General features: G+C 37.7%; 1 protein-coding gene across 1 annotated transcript in view; it reads right to left on the reverse strand.

Moving 5' to 3' along the window:
* Positions 1 to 3,004: 3,004 nt before the first annotated feature.
* ANKRD13C (ankyrin repeat domain 13C) overlaps positions 3,005 to 15,394 on the reverse strand; it is a 29,198-nt gene continuing 16,808 nt past the window's right edge. The window contains exons 7-13 of the mRNA XM_052801194.1: positions 14,322 to 14,466; positions 13,394 to 13,525; positions 12,278 to 12,439; positions 11,437 to 11,516; positions 9,750 to 9,848; positions 8,994 to 9,094; positions 3,005 to 7,865 (exon numbers count right to left, since the gene is read on the reverse strand). Of these exons, the coding sequence (XP_052657154.1) occupies positions 7,735 to 7,865; positions 8,994 to 9,094; positions 9,750 to 9,848; positions 11,437 to 11,516; positions 12,278 to 12,439; positions 13,394 to 13,525; positions 14,322 to 14,466 (850 nt within the window). The 3' untranslated portion in view covers positions 3,005 to 7,734. The remainder of the gene's footprint in view (positions 7,866 to 8,993; positions 9,095 to 9,749; positions 9,849 to 11,436; positions 11,517 to 12,277; positions 12,440 to 13,393; positions 13,526 to 14,321; positions 14,467 to 15,394) is intronic.

Genomic DNA, 15,394 nt, shown 5'->3' on the forward strand with positions numbered 1-15,394 from the left:
TACTCACTTTCCTATAAAACTCTGCTGGTATTTATTTACACCACTGAATGTATGAAAATTGACCTCATTCATTTAGAGTATACATCTTTCTTCATCTACCTGTTTTAAAAAGACCATAACAACTCTTATCTCTTCAAAACCTGTAAGTGCAGTGAGAAAGCTGCTAAGGCTGCCATTTTAGCTCTAGTTAAGTATGTTACACTAATGAAAGAATTATTTTACTTTTTTGGGGAATGAAGGGAATGGGCTTAAATGGGAATCTAGAGATGTTATGGGACAAGTACTTTTAAAAAGAAATATGTATTTGTAAAAAATTTTTTGTATTTTCATTGAAATATGAACATTGACCTCTTCAGGATGGTAATGGAAGACGAGCAGAAACCAGAAGCAGCGAGTGCTTTGTGCATATGAAGTAGGCTGTTAATGTCAACTGAAAACTTACTGTTTTAAATCAGTAAGTTTTGGAATGAAACTGTAAGTGACGCTTGAATTTCTTGAATCTGATGAGTCAAACCACCTTCTTTTTACACTGTCCTTTTGTCCCAGGCAAGGTGGAACTTGCCATTTAGATATGCAGTGTCATTTTTAGAATTTGTAGAAATGTAAATTTTTACCAACTGTTTTGAGTATTTTGTCAATACAGAGAGGTATATGTCATACAACCAGTTCTAGGCTTTTATTTCTAGTGGAGAGGGAGTGATTGTTCTTGTAATAAAATAAAAATAGACACAGACAAGGTGCATGATGTCTTCATAGATGTGCCTTTTTTGTTGTCATCAGGATATTTATGTGAAGCGCAAGAACATAAAGTGGTTTATAGTAATAAAGTAAACCTCCTTGATCCTTAGACCTTGTTGTTGTGAAAGTCATTCACATGCTCTAACGAAGGGCCAAGTCAGGGTGTTGACCTCAAGATGGTAGATCAGGGGCTACATGTAATTAAATGACTTGTTTCTAGTTTATTTTACTAACAAACCAAGTCTGTGCTGTGCATTAACTGCGTACCTCCGGCTGCCCAAGCCCAAATACAAACTGGAGAAACGGGGATGGGTTTAGACTGCATTTGCTAATTATGCACAGAAGCTTAGGTGTCTTTGGTTTATTGCCTTTCAGGCTAAGAGCGCGTGTTGGCTGAGCCTGGAGAGCCGTGCTGTGAGCGGTGGCTGCTGGTCGCTTGAGGGAAGAGCCCGTAACCCCTTGCAGTGTTCCCCTCCAGCAGTGTTAGACGAGGCGCTGCCCTCCTCCTCTGCTGCCTGAACCTGCAGCAGAGCCGCCTCTCCCAGGTACACGTATGCCACATCACACAGAGCACTGAGCCAGAAGAAGAACTACTTTATTTTAGTAATTTGAAGTTGGTTTGCGAATTACGGTAGTGCAGAGGCTCACCTGCCTCTCGAGGTGAGGCTTTCGAAGTCATGTAACACCTCTCTGCATTACTGAAGGAGTTTAAGCCTGATGTAGTACCAGCTGCTCCTTGCCTCTGGCATTCTTACAGGTGGATTTAACTGACAGTGGTACTTGCAGTGAGTTTTTCCACTTGGAACTGTACAGAGAATGAGGCAGCACCCGTTAGTACTTGATGGCTGGGTCACAGACAAAAGACACACTGAAGCACAGTAATTGAGTAACTTGCTAATTGTCAGCTGAAGGGCAAGGGAAAGGGGTTCTTTGCTTTTCTCCCAGTGTCTGTTGGCAGGCTGCAACCAAAGATGGGCAACTATTTTTAGACCAAACCTGAAGTTGTTGGAAAATGCCAGCTAGGAACCACATATGACTACTACTCTTTGTGGGTATAGCCCATGCTATATTAAATGTTTCAGTAGCTATTGCTTCTGCTACTAGAGTTCTTAAAACCCCAAGCATTTTAATATCAAATAGGATTCATTTTTGCTTATGCATCAGCCTTATGTTTGCTATTGTCAGCTTTCACTCCCATCCCCAGTAGTCCAGCTGTTCCATTTGCACATCAGCATCAAGGTGGCCGAAAGCATCTTCCCTCCGATCTTGAGGAACGAGACATCTTTTCCTCTAAAATGAAACTAAAAATGTCAGTAGTGATTTTGTTGCAGTTCTCAGGTACCCTGTCAGCATGCAGCTCATGCTGCAATATTTCATTTGGAGTGAATGTGTATGACACATATTAAGTAAGAACGAAGTACTACAATCCGGGTGGAAAAAGTTATATCCTACTGTTGGGCACTGGGGAATTCTATCTCAATATTTGGGCCATCATACATGGATGACTTACCGTACACAAAAGACAAATGTCTCGCTCAGTGGTACCTTCACAGTAATCAATCTGGAAAGGCCCTAGCGTATGTTGTCATTCTCCTTTTAAAAGTACTTCATCATAGCAAAAGCCAGGCTTGTAGCTCCCCACAGTATTTAACGGTGTGTTGTAGCAACGCAAAGGCTACAACCACACAGTTTACTGAAATCCTTGGTTTTAACTGGTAAAGTTTTCAGCACTTTCTGTAACTCCAAACATGAGTTCTCCCTACCCTTTATAAATACAAGATTCTAAAAGTTAGCAAATCCTTAACTATAGGGGGATGTCCTGATCTCTGCTCTGCAAGCTCAACTTTTGATGCTTGCAGGAAGGCAGAAGAGCAATTCTAAGTCAAAAAAAAAACCAACAAAAAACCAAACCCTAAAAACCCTTCTACAAGGCAAAATGAAACTTCGGAAGTTCCAGGTTTTGCTTTCCACATCATCCACAGTTCTTCCAAGAGACTACTGTTACAACCAATTGTCACATGTTATTTAAGTAAGTACATTTCTGGATTTTGGAGATAAAACTTCTGTAATTACTGAACATGGTTCAGCAAACTTAAAAGGTTTCCTTCCCTCCCTCCCTCCTGGGTAGGTATTTCTAGACTTCTGACTCCTTAGCTCTAGGTAGATCCCAGAAGCTACTGTCCATCTCCTTGCATCACTGCTATTCCACTGCGTACTAGATAGTCCAATAAAATCTGGAGTTTTACAGAGGGTAAAGAACAGTCTATAATGAAAATGCAGGATTTTATTTTTAAAATGACCAATAAAATGCCCTTGCAGAATGTAGCAGTGTGAGCTTGTCCCCTCAGATCGAATCCCTGCTCAGAGATGCACATCTACAGTGTATATGTACCCCAAAAAGTACTGTGACAAGAGAGTTAAAACTTCAATTTTCACATATTGAACAGTTTCAGAATCAAACAGCATATTTTGGTCTTTATTCTAACAAATGATACAACCAAAAATTACTATTAGTGAAGGCAAGTTAAAAACATGGACCAGACAACTAGTAAAATGCAAAAAAGTGACATTGTTTCCATGATAATTACAAATTGTAAGGAAAATAAATGTGAAACTGCAGCATTACAGGAAATTTGTTAATACAGATTAAATAATGCAGTTATCCTTGCAAGAATTACAAATCAAGAACAAATACATTTTAAAAAAACCAGACAGTTGCTTTGAATATCAAATTAACAAGGTGGGTTTCCAGCACAAATATATCCAGAGGTTTTTTGTAATAAATCATTTTGATACATAAATCAAGAATTGCAGTAAAGTGAGTACAGTGACTGGAACAGCAGCTTCTTGAAACGAAAAAGAAAACGCATTCCCTTTGCCACAAATTAAAGCAATATTTTGGAAGACCAGTAAAACAGTTTGGTTAAGAAACAACCCTAGGAAGTCTTTTGCAACAATTTCTTATTTCAGTTTACCAAAATGAATGGCTGTCTTTTAATACTTATTCATAAGAAAACCTCACAGCCATCAGAAAAAAAAAAAAAAAAAAAAAAAAAGAAAGTGGCAAGATCAGAAAGAAACAATGCCCCAAACTCTGAACTGAGGTGCTCCCTCCCACAGCCCTGGTACAGAGGTTTCCTCCTCCACACACAGCACTTGCGCACTGTTGTCAGCTTCACCTCGAAGAACACCACGGAGTCAATGTGCATCTTACTACGGGGATTCTTACCCAGCCTGTGCAAGCTCCCTTTTTCATCCCACTTGTGCTAACCACAAGTGATACTGTACACCTCGGCTGGCGTGCCCAGAAAGGCAGCTGTAGTTACCCAGGCATTCTTACATTCCAGGGTACCTTGTTGCAATGAAGTCCCTACACGAGCACAAGTCAAATTAACAAGTTAAAGCTGACACACTCCTTGTTGCACAGCAGGGATGAGACAACCTCTGTAAAACCGCTGTGGATATGTAATCACCCTACAGGGGACCAAACCTTCCCTTAACACCCAACGTGGTCTTAAGGAAAAGGGGAAAAACAAAAATTAAGTCCTGCTAGATCAATCCTGCTAGAAAAAAAATAAATTTCCAAAAGATATCTGACCAGGAGATCACAAGTGGTAAAGGACACCGGTGCCCACAGCACAGCTGTGGACCAAGGCTCCTTCTATACTAGAAACGCTTCACCCATCCACGGCGCTAGCAACGCTTCCGTGCGGACGCATCCATACCGACACATACGCACTTCGTGTTAGTACAACACAAAAACCCTTGCAAGCAAAACAAATTAGAGTGGATAAAACATTTATATCAGTGTGGACAGAGTCACCACTAAAGAACCACACCAGCACAGCTACGCTGCCAGGATCGCATCTCCACGCCTGTGCCAAGACGCAAATCCCTAAGGTAGGCTCAGCCTAACGTCCCTCTCGCTAACGAGGATTCCTGCAGCTTGCAGCATATCCATCCGGAAACCGCGCCCCAAGTGTCCCTGGTTTAAGTTTCAGAACTCATCACTAGGAATGTTTCAGACAAAAAACACATCACCAAAAGTTGGAAGGAAATGTACCGAGAAACAGTTCGCCGAGTGAGTCTTACTTCATGAGGCTGTCACAGGAATCTGACAACTCACTGAACTGGAAAGGACAATCTGGTTGGAGTCAGATCTTTCAGCCCCGTAGTAAGAAGAAAAGAAGCAGCAGGCTACGTTCACCATAATAATGTAAAAAGACTACAGTCAACCAAATCTGTGTCCACTCTTCTCTGCTGACACTCCAAATTAGAGCAAGCCTTAATATAGCAACCCGCTATAAAAAGTTTCTGCAAATCTTAAAATGTATCAAAGTTAGTAGTTGTGTAATCATGAAGGTTAAAAAACCCCACAAAACCTGCAGCCAGAGTCCATGGAAATCACAGAAAACACTTCCACAAACTGCAGTGGGCTTTGAGTCAGACACCTCATTTGCCACCAGAAGATGACACGGGCTGTCCTATAGGCAGATGGAGATACACAGAACCTCCTGTTTTCACATGAGGCTACGCAAAAAGCTGTCTTTTTTTTTTTTTTTTCTTTTAGAGTCTAGAATCCAGTCCATTGCAGTCGCTATATTGCCTAACCACATAGCTCCCGCTACATATGCTCCTTCCCATGTCAGCAAGCTCTGTGATGGTAATTTGGAATAACCAAAACTGCAAAGTAATATGAAACACATGGTTCTTTCCCTGTAATACTGAGAAAAAGGATTTCTAACATTCACCTTATGGAGAAACGTTCTTCTGCGTTTGCTGAAATTTCCAAGCAACTCGGTGCTCCTGTACAGCACCTGCACCCACTTCAGTTTCACAGCCGGCACAAGACCCGACCCAGCAGCACTACACAAAACATTCTACCCTGCAACGGGCATCTGTAAAAGAGGGCAACAGGAGAAATCTGTATTTGGCCCCACTGACATTTAATCCTGACCTCCAGCACTGACAGCATAATTCAGTCTCTACACATTCAACCCTGGTCTCTCACAGTAGGGATCTCAGCTGTTTCTAAGGAGGAGCATGAGGTGGGTGTCAATTTATACCATAGATGTGAAACACTTTAGGAATTCATAATTACTTGGAAGAACAAGTTCTATCATTCCTACCGAATGTTCAACATCTGCTACTGATACAGTACTTCAAAAGTAATTACAATTCTACATTTCCCTTTGCTTTTCCTCCCCTATAGTTTTGTTTTTTATATGATTTTGAATTAGTAACTCCAGTGTATCGATCACAGTCTGCAAAGTAAACATTACTCACCTGTCAAACTTGCAGGTTTATAGTGATGCTGGAAGAGGATCAACCTCAACTTCCTATTTTCAGTTTATCTGTACTTTGCTGATAGTGATTCACTAGGACTCCACTTACAGAGTGGATACTGTACTTCTCTAGAGCAGCCTCTTTGGGTTTTATACAGACAGATTCCAGAAGTTTTGAAAGAACGTCTGCTTCAGACATGTATTTCCACATTCTGTCGATGTACCTGACAAGTCAGCTTTTATTGCCTTGTGATAAGCCATCTCCATTTAACACCTGCATGGTTAGTTAGGTTGGTTACCTTTACTAAGCATTGATGGTTCTCTTTATAATAAAGTTTGATACTTCACTCTATTATTTCCAGAAAAAGTTTTAACTACAGTGCACAAAGAATATAGTTTTGAAAATATTTACATTTTTGTACAATTACACCACAGCACTTTAATCTAAATTTCTTAATACAAACAAATAGCACCATTAGCCTTTTGCACAAATTCTTTCTAACAAACCCAAAAGCTGGATTATTGTCAAATTAGGAGACTGGAACCACTTGGAATGAGAATAAGCTCAAGAAGCCAGAGTACTGAAACGCCTACCTATTTAAAATATTAAGAGGAAGGAAATTAATCTGGAAACATCCTAAGCATTTGCAAATAAAATCTTCCAAATGTGAGCCCTATTCAATGTGCACTACAATTTAACTTCAAGAGAAACTTCTTCTTATATGAAGGTTTAACACTTGACCTTATTGTTCTAGTAACTCTTTATATGCTTCCCATGTTTTCGAGTGGCTGCTGAATACATACTGCTCAACCAGTATGGAGCAAGTCTCCTAAGTGAATGTGAAAAAAGAAGAAAAAAAGTGACAATTTCTAGCTAATGAACCTCCGAGCATGCTAATCAATGCAACATCATGGACAGAGCATGGACTTCCAAGCCAGTATGAGGAAGGGAAGTTAAGTGCAGAGCCAATGAAAAGAAGATTAACAAACAGCTCAGTGAAGGAATTAATGGTTCAGAGAGACATGGATAGCACCACAATGGATTGCACTAAGGTGCTAGAGGAGGTACCTTATTCCCTGCAGAGCAAATGCTATTTCTGAAGTGTATTGCAGTATGAAAATGCAATTGTTTAATGGTTACCATTTGGTTCATTCATCTACAGAAAATGCATTCCTTCTAATATACGTTCAACTAACATTCAAATTACTGAACTATACATAATGATACATAGTTTACAATTCATGAAAACAAAGCTCGAAAGAATATAATATGGTCATCTTAAGTATGGTGGGATGTTTTATAGGGCTAATATCCAGCCAAGACATTTCAACTTTTATGCTAATGGTCCAAGAGTGCTTTTTGTATCACCAAGAAATGTAAAAAATTTAAAAACGAATGATAGTCCTCACAGCTGTTAAGTATTCTCAGGGTCATTGAGGTGTCAGACTACCACGTTTGCAGTACTGGATGTATAAAAGTGTGAACGACACATCAGGAGACTTGCTGTAAATCAGGAACTAGATTAGATGCCCATTATAGTGAGTATCAGTATATCAGTCATTTGATGCATGTTCCCTTTTCTTCTGGATTATTAGGTTTATCCCTTCCTTTATGACCCACTTTTCTATCTATATCTGTGGGCTGTTTGCATCCATTTGCTTTCACTGTGGTACGCTGGTATTGTTATTCACCATTAACCTTCCAGTTTAGTTAGAGATCAGGAAAACGGCTGGGGTCCTCCTTGTAGTCATCAGGAATAGTGAAGATGGATTCATCAAATTCATCGTAACGGAACTCCTGAAAAGTCACAGTGGCTGTGATGGTGGGAAATACAGGAATATCTAGATAGGAAGCAAAACAGTACAATGAAGAGCAAAGAAATACAGGCTTACCAATAATTACCAACTGTTACTTAAAGATTTGTAACTTCAGACGTAGAAGCTTGTTTCGTATTCTATACAATGGCGATTCAAAGCTCTTAAAGAAGGTGGTTTAAAGAAAGTTATTTTAGAACATACTGAGATACCCTGAGTGCAGAAACAATACCCAACTCAATACACCATTCAAAAAACTGTTAATATTATTAATTCAGTGGTTTTCCTTTCTTGATGCAGACTGACAACTTGGAAACCAAGGTGCTGTGAACATACAAATTAATCTGCTAAAATAGAGGACATTGGCCTGAAGATAAAATAACGTCGCCACATGTAGGCTTCAGTTGAGCAAATCCACATGAAAAGATGAACCTTTTAAATGTTTGCTTTAAAATATAACCCTTTTCCAATCTGAATTGAGGTTGAACACTTGAGAGTTATCCTCAATAAAACTGACTTGCCCATGAACTAACTGAGCTACACAAAAATTCAATCCTCAATAAACAGAGCTGTGCAAATACGATAGGAGGTAGAATATAGTCTGTTCAGAATTGTCTAGCTTAAACGACTTACTGGTATGCAAGAAATCTTTTAACACTTGGAATAGGTACTATTACTTTTTGGCAGCTTATGCTGTGATAATCTATACCATGAATAAATTGCTTTATACTTTTCCATTTGTTAGAGTGTAATAGTTTTCTATTTATTTGTAAGTGAAAAATATATCACCAGTAAGCCTTGAGGAAACAGAAACACAAAAATGCTACAAAATACTTAACTCATGACTGAGATCATCCTTTAACACAAGGATAATTCAGTATATCTACATTACTCTTAGAGCAAGACCCTAGCATTAGGAAAATGTGAATTACAGAGCGCTCTTCCTGACTAGGACTATATTCACCTTTCAGCTGCAGATTTCCTACCTAATGTTACTTCCACTGACTTAACTATGTTTGCCTGAAACCTACAGCAACACACTCTTATGTAAGCAAGTTCTTTTCCAAAACTCAGCAGAAGTTTTGAACATGTTGCATGAGTAAGTACACACATTTTGGAAACACAAAGCCACAAGAGTTGTTGTAGTCATCTTACCTAATTTTACAGGAAAGCCTGGTGGAAGCTTCATTTGAACAAATTCTCTAAGTTTGTTAAAGTGCTTGAAGGGTGCAATTACTTCTAAAACATTCAACAGTCTGAAAAGGAAAACAGATTTCATTACAAATTCTTGTTTCACAAGCTTTCCCTCTAGAAAAGATAAAAATGACCCAAAGAGCAAGGTGATAAAAAAGGAGTTTAAAAATTACATCATGCTTACATATCTATCTCCTTAGAGCTTCAATATCAGCATCCTCACATTCAGTTCTTAGTGATCCATATTTTATTACCACAGGCGTACAAATAAACATCACGATACTAATTTCTTGTCCTCATTTTACACAAGAGACCGAAGCATGTTGTACCACACCCTCTTCTCCGTGGGCATAAGGAACCTGACATGGTTTTGTATTGGTTTAGAGGGCATAACTTTATGCTAAAACTTGTTACAGACAAAAATGTTTTAGAATTCTGTAGTATCAGGCACATCGGTATTGTGACAAGTTCATGATAAACCTGGTCAAACCTCTGGTCTTATCAAGTAAGATAAGTGCTTGGCTCTTCCAGTAACAGGCACGCCAGCACTGAGGTCTCTAATTTTAACAGTTTACGTGCTTAACAGCGTCACTTCGTTCACAGGTTTTAAACTGCCAAATTCCCATATCTGAAGATACAAAGAATTCTGCAGTTCATAAACACATTAAAACATTTCCTACATATAAATAACATTCATTGCCAATAATTTTGACTTACGATTCAATTCCTAAGGGAAACTCCTGGCTCATAGCTATTGTAGCTTTAAAGGTTTTCTTGCTTTCTTTGCAGACCAGCTCTCTTCCCAGATGAGGAGCTCTGTAGGGGGGAGGGGAGAAAGACAAAGTCAGTTTTTCTCTCAGTAAAACCTTGGTTTTAAAGGAAGGCAGACAGACAGACTCAGGTTTGAGAACGCCAGTAAAGAATCCCTACAATAAAGCAAATACTTTAAAAGTAAAAGCTGTGCATAGTAAAAATGAGTCACTAACCATCTTAATTTAGATTACTATGAGTTCTGCTAACCTGGGAGACAAGACAAAAACAGTTAGGGAAACGACTTAAAAATCTTCAAATAATTCCTCATAAACATTATATTAATAACACTATAGAAAGACATAACAACCCAGAAATATATACAGCTGATTTCAGATGTTAATTAAAATAGTCTATATGTGAACAAAGTATCAAGTTGAACTAGAAGAAGGTTAATTTGCTTTCAGCCTAAAATATGAAACAATTTCAGAGAAGGCAGAAAAGTTACTCTACTATCACTAGAAGGCAATACTGGAAAACACAGGACAGAAAATTCTGTTATAGAAGAGGAATAGACAGGTAACAAATAAGATAACAAGTCTTTTCCTCTTTTGCTTTGTATTAGCTAGAAACCTAGATTTTCCCATTAAACTCCCTTCAGTTAATCAGATTATTAAACAAAGCAAAATCTTATGTATATACATATTTGTCCCAATAGTAACAGCTGTTCAAGCATAACCTATTTATTCTGCTTGAATATTCATTCTCTCTCAAGTACATTAAAAATTAAATTAGTCAAAAAAAAAAACAAAACCCAAACCCAACAAAACCCCAAACGGATCCATGTACCTTTTTACTAAGCCTGTACTGTAATATCATCATATTCCCTGGTAACATCTGACTATAGGCTAGCCTACTATCTTTGGAGAAAGGACTTTTAACCATTGTTACTTATGTGACAGTACATTTTTTGGTCCTTCTACATTCAACAGTTAGACAGCATGCAGTCCTAGAAAATAAACTCAACTGCTTCCATCTTCTAGAAATGAAGCTACTTTAAATTAAATTATAGCTGTTCCCTACCTAGTTACACACCTAGAGGAGAGTATCTTGCAAAAATCTAGACAGTTCTAGGAGATCTGTATGTCCTTGTATTCCAGAAGTGTGCATTTTTATACACTGCCACTGCTCCTAGAGTCTCATTAAATCATAAACTTTTCTTTTAAACATGGTGAACTGGATTATTTATTACTATCCTAAGTAAAGATAAATGAATTACAGCAATGAATTTGTCAGAAAACCTTCCTTAAGAAAAAAAAGCCATCTTAGACGTGCATATTTTCAAAATGTTTAAATTTCAAGCCATGCGTCTCAGGTAGACACCCATCCAGTATTTTTGTCACCAGTTGATGCAATAATACTGTTTATGTATATAGGTATCAGCTTCCCAGCCAGCCTACTGAAGAACATTAAACATCCAAGACATCAAACCCAACGTTCCTCTGTCCCAAGAAAGCTATAAACAAAAAGCCACCTGCAAAGTAGAGAACACAAAAAAAACCCCAAACAAACAAAAAAAACCAAAACCACTACCCCAAACCAAAAATCTAAAGGTGTCTGTGGAAGTTAATGTCAACGAAACAAAAATACTTACTTTCCATTTTCAGCAGATATGTACTCTTCCCATGTAATTGTATTGGGTGATGGCGGCGTAAGTGACTGCCGTCTGACAGGCTGTTCAGAAAAACATATCTTAACTGTTTATCTTTCCTTATATTCTCTTAGAATTTTGCCATTCAAAAGATACAACTGTACTTCAATTCTATGAAGAACAGCAATACAGTCTATCCAGTCTGTAGCTGATACTTCACTGGGCTTTTCTATCTCCTGCTCTTGCTCTCATAGTCTCCATTTAGGTATTTGGCCTCAAACTGTATTTTACATAGAAGTTGGCTGGTTTAATACATCAGTTAATCAGTTAATTCAAGTGTCTGAATGACAAGTAACAAAGCACAAGCTAATACAGAAATAAATTATTCATTTTTAAAAGGCTGTATGCGTGTTCCCAGATGATGTCTGGCTCATTCTGAATAGCTCTTGATTTCATCGTGATAATAACAGGCTTAGTCCATTTTAATGAAGCTAAAGGAAAACTCGATTGAAAAGAAAACCAGAAAGGCATTTTAAACATTAAACATTTGGTCTAAAAGAAGTTAAAGTGATTTGCCACAGCCAAAACCATCATCTTTTACTAAGAAACAAATTAAGACTGAAATATCCAATATAATCACAGAAATTCCTCAATGTGTTCACTAATCAGGATAATTCATTAATGTATCACCGTGATTATACTCGTAGGTCATATTTATTATTTTTTAATTAAGACAATCAAAATAGAATAAAAACATTATCTATAGATTTTGCTAAATGACTGGTGTGAAAGATTATCCTCCTATGCAAAAATTCACATACTGTGAAGAATTACTTAAGCATACCTCAAAATTTTGTTCCATTAAGTTGCCACCTTTACTCAGGCTCTCCATGATAGCTTTATTTCGAAGAATATCCTCCTCACTGAGATGTTCTCTTCTTTTCCTTGATTCTAATACAAGACCATTAACCAAGTAGAAATCTGCCAAAAAGTTTCCTACTCTTTCCTGCATGAAAGGAATCAGACATTAATGACGCAGAGAAGATAAAATAAAAACATCTGAATTCTTGCATATCCAAATGATTGCACTTCAGTGCAGACAGATAACTTCAGGATTGAAATGTTGTAATTTACACAGCCAACCACAAGAGCTCTCAGTGGACATTCCCAGTAAGGTTATGTACAGCACAAACACAAGAACTCCATCAGGAACAGAAATTTCATATCAATGGAAACTTTAAGACAGAAAAGATTGTTTAAGAATTTAAGGGTGGTCAAGGGAAATCTGACTAAAATCCCCTTCAACAGCAAGCTGTGTTAAAGGGTGATTTACACATGTAGAATATGGATTTGGTATTCAAAAGGAAAAAAGTTCTGAAACACTAGCTTAGATGAAAACTTGTGATGAATGGCACTACCTGAACAGATCCAGATGAAAACAAAATCCTTCCGCGCTAGTCACAAGACAGCAATTTCCTACTCAAAGAAGTTACAACGGTGGCCATTTCAATTTTTTCCACAGCTGAGAACTTGCACCTCAGTCAGACTGATAACATGGAAAGGAACACCCAAAGGAAACTACCCAGAACACTCCCATCTTCCTGCATTTCTCCAACACAGGAGCGCAGCAAATCTTTACTGCACGCCCTGGAATGAATTTGCAGAGACCATATAGTCCTACAATAAAGTAATTTTCAGTACAATCTGTTCTCCCACCTGCCCAATAGCTACACTTTGTCATCTTTCTTCCAGGCTACTTTTTTCTTATGAAGGCAGTCCATCACATACATTCTATGTGGTCAAACTAGTGACAATTGTGGGGCGTAAGGAGAGACATTTTTCCTCCGCCCTGAACTTCTTACTCTTTTACTCCTTATTTCTTCCCAACCACATCATCCTAAGGCTGTCTGAACTATTTTGTCTCCAGTAAAGCAGTCTGTGAAATTGTCTTTCAGCTTACTGTTTTGTCTTCTCGAAAAAGCCATCCTGTTTGGGCACGTGTGAAGGTAATTGATTTGGTTGATAACGTTGCTGAGTAAATATCACTGCTCATCAAAATGTCAACCTCTTCTTCTGTTTCCATCTCAGATTCCTAGAAGAAAAATTCCCAATTACTGAACAGAACTTAAATAATGATTACTTCTCCTTCGTAAAAAAAAAAAAAAAAAAAAAAAAAAAAAAAAGAATAATAAAAAAATCAATAAGTCTTTTCCTTTGGAACTTTTCCCAGAACTAGCATTTCCTGAATTTTCAAACTGTTTTATAGAAGCTCTGCCCAAATGGTTACCAGACAGTTTAATCTTAAATATTAATGCAAATAAAGCATCCAAGTGTGATTTATCCAGAAGCTCAGCAGCCACACCCGTTCCACAGGCCAAGATCCATATGCTTAAGGGATTGGTGGATAAAGCTATAATTAAAAACTTGACTAAACACAAGGGGTCCAATGAGTCATACCCTTGCATTGTTAACAGTTAAAGTGGCCACAGAGTGACTAAATGAATGCAAAGCAGTGGCAAGCAACTTTGAAAACCCACCTGAGGACACCTAAATTAAGCCCACTGGAAAGATTAAAAGTAGCACATGTCAGAACTTCGAACATATTTGCCTATTCAGAATGATAAAAGATTTTTCCAAAAGATTCATATTCTAGCTTTTTCCTCATTTAGAAGTCTGTATTCAAAAGCACTGTTTTTCGTAACAAAATTTTATGTTACCTATACAGCTTAAGTTGTAACAACTGAACAAAAAATTCTTTGGTTTACATTTCTTTGGAGCTTGTTTGGGTCTTTTTGAGAGGCACATTTCTTTTAATAAAATAAGTCAGACTTCTGATGTGAAGTAAAAGCTTGAGGTATTTCACAGCCTACGTTCACACAGATCTTTACCTCATGATGTATTCGCTGGTAAACTTTTTGTTCATTGTCTAAAACTACAAAAGATTCAGAGGGTGCAGCATCACCATTAAAAATGAAGCTTAAATCCCCTCGTTGGCACTTCATGTCGGTAAAGTCTATGAGAGTTGTGTCCAGCCTGTGAAAATATACCGATACTTTAAAAGAAGTTACTCATAAACACTCAAACACATTAGTAAGTTCAGTTTGCAAGCAGAAGCTTTTTTTTTTTTTTAATGACAACCAAACACACTAAGGCTTAAGTTTTCATAGAATATTTTTTAAGTGAAGCCTGTATGCAGAAATAAAAAAAATTGCTATTAACAATTAATAAGTTTCACATTTTAACATCTCTACCATTATAAATGCATTCCAAACTATTCTTACACTAAACTCATAGGAAGAAGTAAAGCTTTCATCAGAAAACTTTATTTCAAAACTGCCAGCATGAGGAAGTGACAGAATTTATATAGCCAGTATGTGCTACATGTTGAGAAATACAACTACTCCATGTGATCAGCACCCTATCCTACAAGCAGCAGCCACTGATTTGAGTAACAATACTAGGACATGACCCAAATTACAAAAAGGACTAAGAAACAGACAGATTTTTTTTTTATTTGACTTATTTTAGTTGCTATTTCTATTTTTTCCCCCTCACCAACACAAAAGAAATGCTTCTGCTGACCTGAATAACTGCAAGACAGAGCCAAGGACAAAGATCTCTCTAGCAATTCATACCCATTATTGCTCGAATATTGACTTCTTTAACAAAGATGGTTAAAGAGCCTGAATTCAGTGGCCACTTCAGCTCTAAGGGGTGATTGCTTAATACTCATCATATATTGGCCTCTGATTTCAAGAAAGAATCTGTAGCTATTTTCACTCAGTGCCAGTCTCATACAAGCAGAGGACACAGAAATGGGAAGGAAAAAAAAGGTCTCAGACTCAAATTTGACCTAAAAAGTCAGTTCACACACCTATGCTAACAGCTTTAATAGAACATTTTCTACAGATTGAATCTTCTGAATCATATTCTTGACTTTCTGTTTTAAACTTTGGAACCT

The sequence above is a fragment of the Harpia harpyja genome, chromosome 11, assembly GCF_026419915.1.
Source record: "Harpia harpyja isolate bHarHar1 chromosome 11, bHarHar1 primary haplotype, whole genome shotgun sequence".
Lineage (NCBI taxonomy): Eukaryota > Metazoa > Chordata > Aves > Accipitriformes > Accipitridae > Harpia > Harpia harpyja.